This window comes from Ascaphus truei, chromosome 5 (genome assembly GCF_040206685.1).
Source record: "Ascaphus truei isolate aAscTru1 chromosome 5, aAscTru1.hap1, whole genome shotgun sequence".
NCBI lineage: Eukaryota > Metazoa > Chordata > Amphibia > Anura > Ascaphidae > Ascaphus > Ascaphus truei.
Window position 1 is genome coordinate 110,606,216 of NC_134487.1, and position 14,874 is coordinate 110,621,089.

At 40.2% G+C, this 14,874-nt stretch overlaps 1 protein-coding gene across 2 annotated transcripts in view; it reads right to left on the reverse strand.

The window, feature by feature from the left end:
• Positions 1–44: 44 nt before the first annotated feature.
• The window catches only part of LOC142495251 (protein O-mannosyl-transferase TMTC3-like), a 138,019-nt gene continuing 123,189 nt past the window's right edge, over positions 45–14,874 (reverse strand). For both annotated transcript variants that reach the window (XM_075600470.1, XM_075600469.1), the window contains exon 15: positions 45–3,452. In XM_075600470.1, coding sequence (XP_075456585.1) covers positions 2,581–3,452 — 872 coding nt within the window. In that variant the 3' untranslated portion in view covers positions 45–2,580. The remainder of the gene's footprint in view (positions 3,453–14,874) is intronic.

A 14,874-nucleotide genomic window follows, 5' to 3' on the forward strand; every position in this document is an offset into this window, starting at 1 on the left:
AATTAGGTAAATACAACCTCAGATGAACAACAACACAAGACATATTACACCGTGTCATGATTTATTTAACAAAAATAAAGCCAACATGGAAACGTAGTGTCCCGCAGGTGCCGGAGAGCCTCTCCAATATAGACTGTTCTTCATTATCACGATTTTATTTATTGCGCTCTCTTTCAATGAGTTATCTTTCAAATGTCTCTACCCTTTTATTGGTCATATCGTCAAAATGAAGAAAATCTTTATTCTCAAAATGGGGTTTAAGAACAGATTGTAACGATTCTATTTCCGTCTCCAATGTTATAATTTACCCTCCGAATTCAACTCAAAGATTCATCAAAGCCAAGGAACAATTATCCAAATTATTGTTTCAATTTCTAGAGAACTCAGAATGTGTCTCAAAAGGTGGATGCTTTAGTAATCCTCAAACCTCTGGGGACAATTTTATTGTCTATATCATGTTGTAAGGAATGAACATCTTACCAATGACTAATTTCTTCCTTAAGTTTCTCCAAATTATAAAAATTATTTTTGATAACATTTTCCTCAAGGTGTGGGATAGTAGCTCCTCCCAAAGTGGAAACAAAGCCACTTCTTCTAGTGATCCTTTCTTTAGCTGATTTCATCATACTATTAAAGTGAATACAACCTATCACTGATATAATACTAAAAAAAGGCAAAGGCTGCTACTAAATGGTTGGTGAAAAACAAGAATAAATATATAGTAGCACACACCAGATATAAAATGTACCAAACAATTGTTAAATAATATGATGTATAATATTATACACAGTGCCTAATAAGTGGAAAAAAAAACCCAACACACACGTTATGGTGGGTAAAAAAAGTGACAAAAACCCTCCACAGCAAAGCATATAGCAAATGGAAAAATTACTGTATGCTCATTTGCATGTCTTAGACAGGTCTGCAACCCTGCCTTTCACCGAGCACACAGCACTTCCACTGCAGCAAGGGATTCTGGGAAATGACATGCAAATGAGCACACAGTGCCACCTTTTGCCCAGTGTACGCACAAACAAAAACACAGATTTCCATAAGCGGGTAATCAATAAAATTACATTGGTTACATATTGGTTTATAAAAGATTACATAATTTAATCATTCTTAGCTTGTGATTAGGATCACTTCACAAAAGAAACAGACAGTGATTTCAGAGACCATATACTGTAATAACATTATTTTACAAATTAGGATCAGGGTCTTCAATTCTTCACTCCATATAGTTCTCTCTTACCCAGAAATATTCAACTTGTTCATTGTGATTCCATAGTGCTTTTGATTCAAGTAATTTACTGCAATAGAAAGCAGCTCCCTGCAAGAAGTCTACTCCATTGGCAAGTCTTACATACTTTGAACAACTTATTTATTGGCTTTATTGAATATTTTATTATGTATTTTTGAAAATAAATATGTTTTCACTTTCTTCCAGCAACAATCAAATTTCCTTAATTCCTGCACAATTCGCCATGGCCTCAAAATCTCACCAGAATTGTATAATACATAGATCATAATCGTTAGAGAAATGTAAAGGAAAAAGGAAGAGCACATTGTCTGTAGAAGGGGAGAATGATCAGCATATTAGACAGAACAAAAATAAAACGGTCTGCAGCGAAGGGAAGTGAAAGAATGTCAACGGTATTAATAATGAATATCTACCCTACCAATCATGTCACTACATTGGTTTTAAGATACATTGGTAAAAACCATTAAAAAATTTTTTTTTTATAAACCTGATGAAGAACAATACCCCTTATATTTCTGTTTCACATATTATGGACAAATATTTGTTCTACTATATTAAGTGTAGTAAAGAAAGTTTCTCATATTGGATGGGGGGAGGGGGAGACCACCACCTTGAGTGCAATTTAAAATCTTGCAGCAAACAAATTGCTATTACAATTAATGTTTCTGTGAAGTTCAACCCATGAAAATAAATTGTTGCACTAAGATGAGGTTGCTGGAAGTTTGCTTTCTTATGTCAGTCACTTCAAGAGTTGTCACCTGGTAGCAACCTTTAGAAAATCAACTATTGAATTGTAAAAGTTAGAGTATGTCTCCGACACACACAGCCCCCATCCCCCATTATACTAAAGTAAATCAAATATATTCAACATGTTGAAAGTTAATAATTACAAAGAAAGTATAGAGCCCAATTTCTTTTTAGTTTACATTTTTTCTTTGTGCTCATGGTACCAAATACAAAAAAAACAAACCAGAACAAAAATTTGCTACTAATTAGAAATGGACACCGGTGAAAGATCAATGAGAGACACAGAAGATATGAAAACAAAATCCTGTTCTTGATTACAGATATTATGCGGTTATTCCTTATTGTAAATTAAAAAAAAAAAAAGTATTTCGTTCTTTAAAGTTCATTAGTACCAGTTCTTATTCTCACAGTAGGCAAATCATTCTATAATTCAGACTCCGTTACAGTCTTTGATACCTACAGGTACATGCGGATCTGCTCAATTTACTTCCTTTCATGTTTAAAACCCAGATGTGCCGAGTAACCTTGTATGCATGATAGAATAAAAAAAATGTTTCACCCCCACCCGATCTTCATTTTGACTGATCTTCTACAGATTGTTCACCACTTAATATACGCTCTATCTCTTCTAATCGCTTCAAAGCAGCAACTCTTTTATTTTCAATGTCTTTGATTTCTTTTGTTGATTTCTTTTTTATTTCTTTGTCGGTATTTGTCTCTGGTTGGCTTTTTTTAGATTTTGTATGCACTTTGTTTTTTCGTTTTGTGGGTGGGCTATTTTTTGGTACTTCTATTTCTTCCTTCAGTTTTTCAAACTGAGTTTTTTTTTTCCCTTTGTCTTCCTCCTCCTTTTCTTGTTCTTTCGACACAGGTGAAGCACCAGTTGCTGGAAGAACAGATTGCCCCACGGAATTAAGAGACATAATTTTACTGCGCACTATACTTAGATGTCGCTGTATATACTCCTCATGTGGGGCTAAAGCCAGAGTCTCAACTAGACACTTCTCGGCTCTCAACAAGTCTCGCTGCTCAAAATAAACCACACACAGATTGTGCTTCCCTTGCACATTATTGGGATCCATTTCTACAATTTTTTCAAAACATTTTTTAGCTCCTTTAATATCTTTCTTCTGATTCATCAGAATGTCCCCCTTCAGTATAAGGCCTTTAGTGTGGTCTGGGTAGTATCGCAGTAGTTCGTCTAGGGCTGGTAGGGCCACCAGTTCCCTCGCAGTCTGGGAATACAGGAGGGCCAAATTGAAGAGGGCACTTCTGAAGCCAGGTTGAAGCTGGATGGCTTTTTTCATCCATGCTTCCGCTTCAAAATCTTTTTTTTCATCCATGGCCAGCATACCCAAATTAAAATAACCATTCGCATCATGAGGCTCTTCCTCTATGTATGTCAAGAGCCTTGTCTTAGCTTCTGGCCGCAGTCTTGCATCACCTGAAGTAAAAAAATAGAAAGAGAAAAAAGTTTGGTGTACAATTATATTTTTATTTACTTAAACACAATTGTCCCTATATTCAAGTTTTCTTATTAGCTCAAAGTTACAAGAATTCAATTGTTGCCAAGATAACAGACACCCCACACACAACCACTAGAAGCTGCCCTCTCTTATGCTGGCCTTTCTTCCACATACCTCACCCTGATGGCAGGGGTGGAGGCGTGGGGCTGCTTCTCTCTACTATTTACCGTTACTGAACCTTTCCTATTCCTCCCTCTTTCCTTTTCTTACTTAGAGGTTCACACTGTCCAGCTTTTTTCTCCTTTCCCTTTCCATGTGGTGGTCATCTATTTCCACCTACTTCTAGTCACCCCCCTTCAGTGTCTCTCTCACTTTGAGGAGAGAAAGGAGAACCAGGAGTCTCCTTGGGGACTTCAACTGCCATATTGATGACCCCTCTCCCTTGGGCTTCCTGCTTCCTCTCTAACCTATTCTTTTGACCTTCACCAATGGACTGCAGCCAGCACCCAAAAAGACGGCAACTAAGTGGACCTGGTGCTCAGCACTCCCGAGGAAGGTCCTTTCTGGACCGAAACGTTGGACTAAGTGTGCTTGTATACCATCTCTAATACAGGTTTTTCTTTGCATTATTACCACTTGAGTGCTGTTCTTTGTTTACTTTTCTGGGGTTGACAACTTTTTACTACATACATACATACATACATACATACATACATACATACATACATACATACTTTAAGTTATGGTGGGTGAAAAAGGCAACAAAAAACCTCCACCGTGTTGCATATAGCAAATAAAAAGATCACTGAGCACATTCACATGTCTTAGGCAAGTCTGCAACCCTGCCTTTCACCATTACCCCCAGCATACAGTGCTTCCACTGCAGCAAGGGATTCTGGGAAATGACATGCAAATGAGTGTCACCTTTTGTCTGAAAAACCATTGTTACATGGAGCCCTTATAAGCTAATGCTTGCCCTGTGCGTGAAACACGTTAGAGGACCTGTCAGGACTTTTTTTGTAAATGTTTTTAAGCTAATACATTTTTTATTATTTTATAACTTGTATTTTTATTGAGGAACAAAGTATAAAATGACACTGATATAAGCAATTAGAATAAAATTCAGCAAAAATGTAGAAGTGATATATTGCACTAGGGGTGACGACAAGAAAACAAAAGACAAGACTGACTCAGACAACACCAAATTCTCGGTGGGTAAGCCGTTTGAGTATTTGAATATCATACATACTGCACCGACACACTTTATTCGAGCAAATACCCAGTATGTACCTGGCAGATACCTGGAATGCGCCGCTCCTCACCTCTGACAAGCCCCGTTGCATTTGCCTTCCCAGCCTGGGTTCATGCCTGGCTGACGGGCGGCTTATCTGTTAAATGATAATGATTAGGATTTAATAGGCTGCAATACTTCGCGTGTCTACCAGATGGCATAAATTCATGAATTGTAATGCAGTATATATATATATATATATACTGTGCAGTATTGCAGCCAGCGGGAATAAAATGCTTCAATCCCTGCCTGAAAATAACCCAATGCACTCGGGCAGAAAACAGTCACAAACCTCAATACACCCGGGTATACCCGAATTCGTGGGACTAGCCGAGCTCGAATAAAGTGTGTCGCCAGTGTAACAATTTACCGGGTGATGGGTGAGGGAGGTGACACAGGAGAGAGAAGGATGGTAGGGGTGGGACTGCTGATAGGAGGAGGGGGGGTGGGATGATAGGGTTACGGATGGAGTTTCTGAAGACTGTTTATTGGAGCCCATCTTCACATCATTGTTATCGAGGATCCTTTTTGTCTAGTTGAACGTGGCACCTGAGGCCTCTGTGAGGAAGTGGAATAAGGTCTTTACCCACCGAAGGAGAATGCACCTCAAACTTTTAATGCCATATTGTGTCGCGCTCCACCCCGGGGATGTCTGTTTGGGCTATCCAAGGTATCCAGATTTTTAGATAGTTGATGCCAGTGTCATTAACCAGACTCGTTAACTTTTCCATCTGGTAGACAAACCAAATCCTGTTTCGAATCTTGGGGATGGATGGGGTTTCATTAAGTTTCCATACTGCTGCGATCTCGCACCGGGTCGCTAGGGCAAGATGCCCAATTAGTTTATTGCTTGCTCTTGAGAGCCCTTCTTGTGGTCTGTTCAACAAGAACAGCCATGGGTCTAGAAGAATCGGGAGGCCCAAGATCCTCTGAGTCCAATCTCGAATTTCTTCCCATAGAGGGGCGATCCGTGGGCAGGACCACAGCATATGTAACAGGTCGGCCGACTCTGCACACTGTCGAGGGCACAGCGGGGAGAGTCCCGGCACATACCTTGATAATTTTAGCGGGGTGTGGTACCATCTCATTAGGACCTTATATGCATTCTCCTTAAGTGTGGTGCAAATTGAGCTTTTGGCAGCTGCCAGATAGATTTTGTTCCAGTCCTCGTCTTCTAGGGATTCTCCTAGGTCGGACTCCCACTGGGATCTGTATCTCGGGTGTCTCTGCTCGGGGTCATCAGAACCGACCACCTCCCCGTATAACTGCGATGTGTGTCCCGAAGTGTCTGATTCTACCAGACAGAGCTTTTCAAATTTAGTCAGTGCTGGGTAAGGGGCTAATTTATTATAAAACGCTCGGACCTGGAGGTATTTGAAAAATTCAGAGTGGGGAATATTCTTTTCAGATCTAATATGTTCGAATGATTTAATTTTTTTTACCATATCCCTCCAGATCCCTGAGGCGCATATAACCGGCCTTTATCCAATTAGAGGTACTATTGTACTGCAAGCCCGGAGCAAAGTCGGAGTTCCCCCAAAGGGGGGACATCAGGGAATTTTTAGTGGTAAGGGAGTGACTGTGCTTTTATGCATTCCATATTGTCAGCGAGTTGGTCACAGAGGAAAGCGGCATGTCAGCACCTGAGCGTGCTGTTCTGGGGAGCCAAATCAAGGATTTCAGCTCTATTGGGGCGCAAATTGCCATTTCTAGATCCACCCATCTTTTCAATGCAGGGTTGGAATGCCATTGAACAATTTGGCTTAATTGCGCCGCTTTGTAGTAGGACCACAGGCAAGGTACCGCTAAGCCCCCTGCAGCAGGGGGTCACTTCATAATTAGTTTGTTTACTCGCGGTTTTTTGCCTCCCCAGATAAACTTGGAGATATCAGACTGAAGCGAGAGTAGGTCTTTCAGTCTCAGTGGCACCGGTAACGTTTGGAATAGGTAAAGGATGCGGGGGAGGAGATTCATTTTGATACTTTGTATCCTGCCTATCCAAGAGATTCTGTGGGAGGACCACTTTAAGATGTCAGCTTTTAGAGATCGAATTAGGGGGGGATAATTTGCCTTATAAATGTCTCTGACGACTCTGGTAATATGGACTCCCAAGTACTTAATCTGGTTCTGTTTCCAAATAAAATCAAAATTAAGCTTTAGTAGCTTTTCAACCTCCCCGGGGAGGCTGATGTAAGAGCTTCCGATTTAGATTGGTTGATTTTGAATCCAGATATTTTAGTAAATTTGTCAAGCAAGTTGAAGAGGTTTGGCAGGGAGGTGAGGGGCCGTGATAATAATAATAGAATGTCGTCAGCATATAGAGCTGCTTTGTGGGATTGTGAGCAAATATCTACCCCTACTATGTCTGGACAGCCACGTATCTGCGCTGCTAGGGGTTCCATACATAGGGCAAACAGGAGGGGGGATAACGGGCACCCCTGTCTCGTGCCGCTTTTAATTTGGAATTGGGCAGATGGAAAGCCCTGGTGTATGACCCTAGCAGTAGGACCTGAGTAAAGTGCTATAATTGCTTCATTCACCCTATCTCCGAATCCAAATGCCCCAAGCGTCTCCTTTAAATATGGCCAGTTGATCCTGTCAAATGCTTTTTCTGCATCCAGACTTATCATATTTTGTGATTTTCCTTTGTTAGCCAATTCTATCAGATCAATGATTCGTCGGGTGTTATCCGCTGCTTGTCTACCTTTAATAAATCCGACTTGATCTGGATGTATCAGTTTGGGCAGGATCTGACTTAGTCTATTGGCCAAAAGCTTGGCGTATATTTTGATATCAGTATTGATCAGGGAAATTGGTCTATAGCTTTTGCATTCCAGGGGATCTTTGCCTGATTTATGAATTAGTGAAATAGACGCCCGAAGCATCTCTCCGGGGATTGGGGCTCCTGCTAAGATCGCGTTAAACATGTGGAGCAGTCTTGGGGAAGCTAATACATTTTTTAAACGGTCCTCTGTCCTAAACTGCACGTATTTATTTTCTGGCTGTGCACCGGTTTCTTCGTTCTGAACAAATCTATGCCTCATGATGTAGTGTCTACATCAAGGCTTTTAAGCTAGTTTTACTAGGGGACAATTCAATCTGACAGAATGGAAAAGGACGCCCACATTGCGTGACAAATCACTAAGTGCAAGCAAAGTGTTTATTATTCCTTGAAAAATACGATTGTATTCAAGTATATGATTGTGTGCAAAGTTTATAACAGTATAGCCCCTCCTGCACTCGCGAACATGTACAGTAACTGCATCTTTGAAGTGACATTGCATCCAAAGGGTACCAAGAGGGTCAATACAATTCTTTACATGTCAATACTGTATATTAAATATTTAAATACAGATGAAACAGACCTTACCCCTGAGTGCGTTAACACAAAATATAAAACACGTGTGCCACCTTCTTAACCATTGTTTTCAACACTACTGTTAATACTGGTGCATTATTTAACAGGTGCAATAACGTCTGCTACATCTGCATAGGGTAATAAATAAATCTGGAGGTTTCATTAAACAGTGCACACATTTTGTACATACAGCTCAACCCCGTTATAGCGCGATCCGCTATAACGCGGTTTGAGCGTGGACCCCGAATTTTTTTTGGTTAAGTTTTTTTTTTGCACACACACCGCGCACACTGCACACACTCACAGCACACTGCACACACTCACAGCACACTGCACACACTCACAGCACACTGCATGCACTCACAGCACACACTCACACACAGCACACTGCACACACTCACAGCACACTGCACACACAGTCAAACACACACACAGAGACACACCGTCACTTTAAGGGAGTTTGCTCTCGCAAGACGGAAGCAGAGACAGGGAGAAGAGCAGCCAGATGCCGGTTAAGTGCTGTGTGCTGTTGCCGCTGCCCCACCGGGTCTGGGAACGCTGGGAGAGTTCTCAGCTTTCCCCCTCCGGCGGACACGGTACCACCACAAAAAAAAATTAAATTAAAAAAACAGAGGTGGCCCTCGAGGACCGCGCTATAACGGGGTTAAGCTGTATACACAAATCCTTGATGCCAAGGCAGCTTTTTATTACACCAAAGGAACATTACTTTTTTTTAAAGTGTAGGCTTATGGTTTTGTATGCAGGATGATTAGGCATTATAACAACAAACACTTCAATGTATTAACATTTTTATTGTACCCAATCTATACTACCTATAACTAAAGAAACAAGAAAAGTTTCAATCGTGCTGACTGTCCAACAAGGTATTCAAAATGGAAAGTAGTTTTCAAAAGATCCACTTTTTTGCTGCATGTGTCTCACGGGGGAGCTCCATTCTCCCAAAGAATATTCCAACGGAATCTTTAAAATTACAAAAACGTTCCTATCCCTTCCCTCCCCCCCTCTTCTGCTCTTCTCTCCCTCTATCTCTGTCTGTCCTTTACATTACTAATCTAAGGGGTCTGATCTAAGATCCTCCTAAAACTGTCAATACTCCCAGACGGGACCTACATAATGTACTCTAAATGCATAGAGGTTACAAAATACTAGGGGCAGATCGCCCGTACCCGATCAATCAACCCTGAGATGTTACGGGTTGTTCACGTTTAAATGTGTGTGTTAATTACGTTTACCGTGTATAAACGACCATGTGATGTGCATGTACCCCTGTCAGAAAACAATAAATATGTTTGAAATATATTTTTTTACAAAAACAAAAAAAAGACACCGCACACCAGAAATTAATGGTAATAAGAGTAATATAAAACACACAAATACATGAACTTACATTTAAAATAGTAATAGTGAGATCCACAGAGTCCAAGTGAGAGCTTAGAGTCCAATGATGTAAATAGCAGCTGCGCATGCGCTCAGCTACTCGCGTAGGAGACTAGCAACAGCTGATCGGCCCAGTAGCTGAAAACACACATTGCGTGATGACGTATGAAAATGTAGTTACGACCTCAACGCGTTTTGCGTTACGCACTCACATGCTTCTTCAGGGGTCATCTTACTCGGGAACAGCTGGGAAGCTGGTACCAAGTTGCTTCACTCGCCGGTTTGTGTGGTTTGCGTGACTCTGTGGCAGAGACATTCAAGCAGCGTATCAGCTCTGTTTTGTGAGATTTCCATGAGCAGGCAGTTCAGGGACCTGGTGCACCGGGTACTTGCAGACTTACATAATTGGATTCTCAGCTCTCACATGGACCCAGATTCACAGACTGTTACTATTTTAAATGTAAGTACATGTATGTTGTGTTTTATATGACTCATATTACCATTCATTTCTGGTGCGTGATGGCTAATGTTCACATCCACATATTCAAATATGGCAGTTTCAGACTAGTGTGTGCGCACGCGCGTGCGTACACACACACACACACACACACACACACACACACACACACACACACACACACACACACACACACACACACACACACACACACACACTATAAAGTGTTTCAAATATAGATACACATTAAAAAGTGATTCAAATTAAGGTTTTAAGAATTACTTAACATCTGGCATACCAATAGGAAGGTAAATACATTCAAGGCATTTGCCTTAACTTTAGCAACATTTATTGTATCATGCATGGTTCCACGTTAACTGGTTGAGTTTAATTTATTTAACCCTTTATTGTGGGCAAAAAAATAACTGTCCACTGTACAGCAAATCAAAATATAACTTGTGAGCCCATTCACATGTCTGACAGTTCTGCAACACTGCTTTTCACCATAATCTCCTACTATACAATGCCTTCACTGCAATTAGGGATTCTGGGAAATTGCATGCAAATGAGCACAGTGTCACCTTTTACTTCATGTCCATTATAGCATGGACCGCTATAAGCTTATGCCTGCCGTTTTACATAGCTTTTCAGCACAGCCTGGGTTAAAGTGCATAGCCACTAAACCTGCTCACAGACAGCTATTTCAATCTTTCGGGTCTCTTCAGTGTGAGACTGGTTATACTGGCTTGATAATGTGAAGTTGGAATAGGTTTCGACCCCACATATTGGTGTATGAGGGAAACCATTATATTTAAAATTCCGTGGAAGTGACTTTAATGGAAAAAAAAACAAAAAAAAACAGAAGGAACAAATTAAGTGATGTCCTAGATAAATGTTGCCAGGTGGGTTCTCCATGAATACTGGACACAATGGTGAAAGGTGCGACACAATCGAGAAACGCATTCTGCGGCCCCCTAAGCCGGTCAGGTCACTATGTCCAGGGAGGTAATACCGGACACATACATGTCCAGTATTACTTCTAACGTTTTAAATACAGGACAGTCCGGTTCAATACTGGACACCTGGCAACCCTATAGATAGAGAGGCAACATGGAAGTTTGGTACAATCCAGGGTTTTGGAGTTTCCTTCTGAAATTGGATGCTATTGGGAGAGTCTTACATTGAAATTATGCAAAAATATGAGTTGTAGATCAGATACATTTTATAGTATATGTAGCACACGGGTTTGCTTTCGTTTTCATTTAAAAATAAAAAAATTTAAAACATGCACTGTAAATTAATTTTTTTACAGAAAAGTAAATCAAAATGTATACCTATTTGTAAGGATATATGGCAGGCAAAAAATTCATGCAGAGGAGGTAGCAAAAATGTCTTACGCAAGATATACCCTCTGTTCCAGAGTCAGACACATCATATGATGGTTCTCAACTCCAGTCCTTAAAGACTCCTAACAGCCCAGTTTTTAAGGATACTCCTGCTTGAACACAGATGGTTCAGTGAAAATGTTTGGGCCACCTATGCTAATGAGAGGATATCCTTAAAACCTGGACAGTTACCGGCCCCTGACGACTGGCGTTTGGAACCACTGATATAGAAGATAGAGACTGGCTCCCTCAGTCACATTAACTAAGAAATGTCTGATCAAGACACAGTTGAGGATGAAGCTTTAGAGACAGAAGAGGCGGCTCTGGTGAGAGAAGAAAAGGCCAAAATTAGTCCTGTGACCAAGCCATACATACCTCTTGAACTATGCACTGCTCAACCTTACATCTCCCTATACACAGCACTTCAAGGCACTGTGCTGAATACAATACAACTAGGGAGCCTCATCGTACCAGATGGATGTGGTCTTAAAGTGTGGTTGTGCTTGAGCACATTCAAGATCGATATCTCTACTTATCAGAAGTAAAGGATTTTTGCGTGTCTCAATGGTTTCAGGGTAAAACCATGTAATAACTCGGGGACGACAACCCTCCACATCCAATTTTTCTCCATAAATTTTTTCAACTTGAATGGAAACATTACAACATTCCATGTTGAAGTATTGCAAAAACTAACGTTTCTGTGCCTCAAAGAGTTAATGTCCCTCCTCTCCCACTTCTTTGCTGCCTCCTTTAACCAGTAAAGGAAGCTTCCTGAATGTCAAGGGAAAGGCCTCTGAATTTATAGAAATGTCCCCTGACCTCAGAGTCGCCCCTTCCCCTCCCCCACAGTGCATATACTGTACAACATTAGCTAGCATAAAACCAAAACCCACAATACCATATATTTATTTGTGTCTACTGGTGTGCCATTGGAAAAGTGACCAAGTATACTACAATAAATAAAGGAGTGCCAATGTACATCCAATAAGAAATTATTGAGTATATTACTATGTTTTTTCTTCTTTTCTCTTTTTCGGGGAAGAGATACAAAAGACACTGAGAAAAAGGCAGTGTAAGACCTGCTGAGATCGGTTTACCGTGATTTGGTTGCAGGCTTGAAATTTTTGGATCAAAGTATTGAACCAAATTTATTAGAAGAGAAAACATATAGTAATGTACTAAACAATTTGTCATATTGGACATGCGTTAGGGCTCTGGTTTATTGTAATATTAACTTACCATGGAAGTCTCTCCCTACCTATGGAACCCTCGTCCACTCAAAATTTGTCAAGCAACTTCACTTTCCGCATTCAAAGCCAAGCTAAAAATTGACCTCTAACTAGCATTTCCTTCACTTGTCCACACCTCTACTATGGAGTACATGTTATCTTGAGCTCCCTCACTGCACTTTAAGTAGTGCACTTTTACTTCTGCTGTGTCCAAACATACCACTTAGACTGTAAGCTCTTTAGAGCAGGTGTTCCTATAGCATCAAGTTATTTAGCTATTGCACTTATCAAAATTACAATACAACTTAAAAAAAGAGCTGCGTACACTGTTTAACAAATTAAATTAAAAAAAGCTATAAATACTTGTGAAAAGGGCACAAGGTCCTATAGAATGGGAATTATTGGCAGATCCACATCATATATTACTTAGATAATATAGAAAAGCTTATATACATTGTTGCAAAGTAATTATTTTCCTACATTGAAGATAAATGAATGCAAGATTGCTATACCAAGAAAAAATTTCCCTAGTCAATTCCAATCTACCTTTCGCCCCAAACACTCCACGGTAACTACCCTCCTAAAAGTTTGCAATGAGATGCAGTGTGGAATTGAACTGGGACAACTTACTGGTGCAATATTCCTAGATTTTGCAAAGGCTTTTGATACTGTTGATCATGTTGTCTTGCTTAAACTCCATTGCTCTGGAATAGGGAAGCATGCTTTAAACTGGTTTCATTCCTACCTATCAGGTAGATCCCAACATGTGTCTCTCTCGGGCACCAACTTCAACTCCTTGGATATCACCTGCGGTGTCCCGCAGGCTCTGTTATGGGGCCCCATCTATCCTTAGGTGTAAATTAATGATCTTCCTACAGCTTGTAAGGGAGGCTCAATACACGTTTGCGGATGACACAATCTTATATGCACACAGCCCTAGCCTCTAGGACCACACAAGATAAAATCGGCAAAGCAACGTTGGAATGAAAAGTAATTAGATAAACTGCCTGCAGGGCATTGCCCACCTCAGCCATATCTGAAATGAGGTGCAGTGGTTAAATAAAGTAGTTACATAAGCAGATGAAACAGCACATTCCAAGTAAAATATTATTGGTGGTTTGTCCAACTGGAGTTTTTTCAAGCTCGTGAAAAAGACAGAAACCTCGATCCTGCAAATAAAATCAGCAATAATTAAGTTTTACTTGGAGTGTGCTTGTGTATGTAAGGCCGCGCTTATAGTCTGGCGACGCGACCGATGACGTCACCCGTTGCTACCCGCGAAAGTTATAATTTAACATTCGGCGACGGGGTCATTGATTGGTTCGGAGAGTCACATGTGGCGACAGTTTCTGAAAAATCAAATTTACCTGCTGGCCTCCAAATAATTGGTCGTGACGTCGCGTCACGGGCACTATAAGTGCAGCCTAAGCATGTACGACTTTTTTTCTGCAACAACTGTTAATAAATCTCAGAAGCAGAACAAAAAAAATAAGTTATCACAATGTTTTACATGCATGTTTATTTGGAAGCACAACACTGGAAGGCATGGAAGGTATTTCAAATGACTTGAAATACAAGAAGGCTGAGCAGTAAAATATTGCATTAAATAATTTACTTCTACTGTTTATCACTGGAAAAAATACAGTGACTCTTGCAATACAAAACTGAGTTGGCAAACTTGTTAACTTTTATGCTTTGCACCAAAAATGAGTGACAAATTTAAAAAAGATTATCCACAATTCAAAACAGAGTTATTTTGCTTTACATCTGAAAAGCTAGAATACTAAAGCTTCCCAGCTGCGGATCACAGAGTATTAAATCAGGAACACATATGCAGAGACTATGGCAAAGAGAAATTAAATGAATACAAAAAAAAGTGTTCTGAAAGTGGCCGTTTCAAAGGATTGTAGAATTCTCGCGTGACCCTGGAATGTTTCTGCTTATTGGCTCCATACAGAACAAAGTTCTGGTTGCCAGAAATAAATCTCATACATATTTACTCTAATCTGTGCTAAATCTGTTGGTTTTACGTAAATGTCAGCAAGGTTCGGCCTAGATGAACCTAGGTCCGCTAAATCAGGGCAAATAACGTGTTGTACCCGAAACAGTAGCATATCATCATATATGCTGAAGAGCTGCTTTTACAGTAAATGCTCAATATTTCAGGTTTTCTAAATACTGTATGGTTTTAAAAAAATAACCCCTCCTATAAATGTATTATTCCACTCTTTATTACAGATCATAAATAAATAAAAAATGACAAGTGACTACTCACAAGAGTA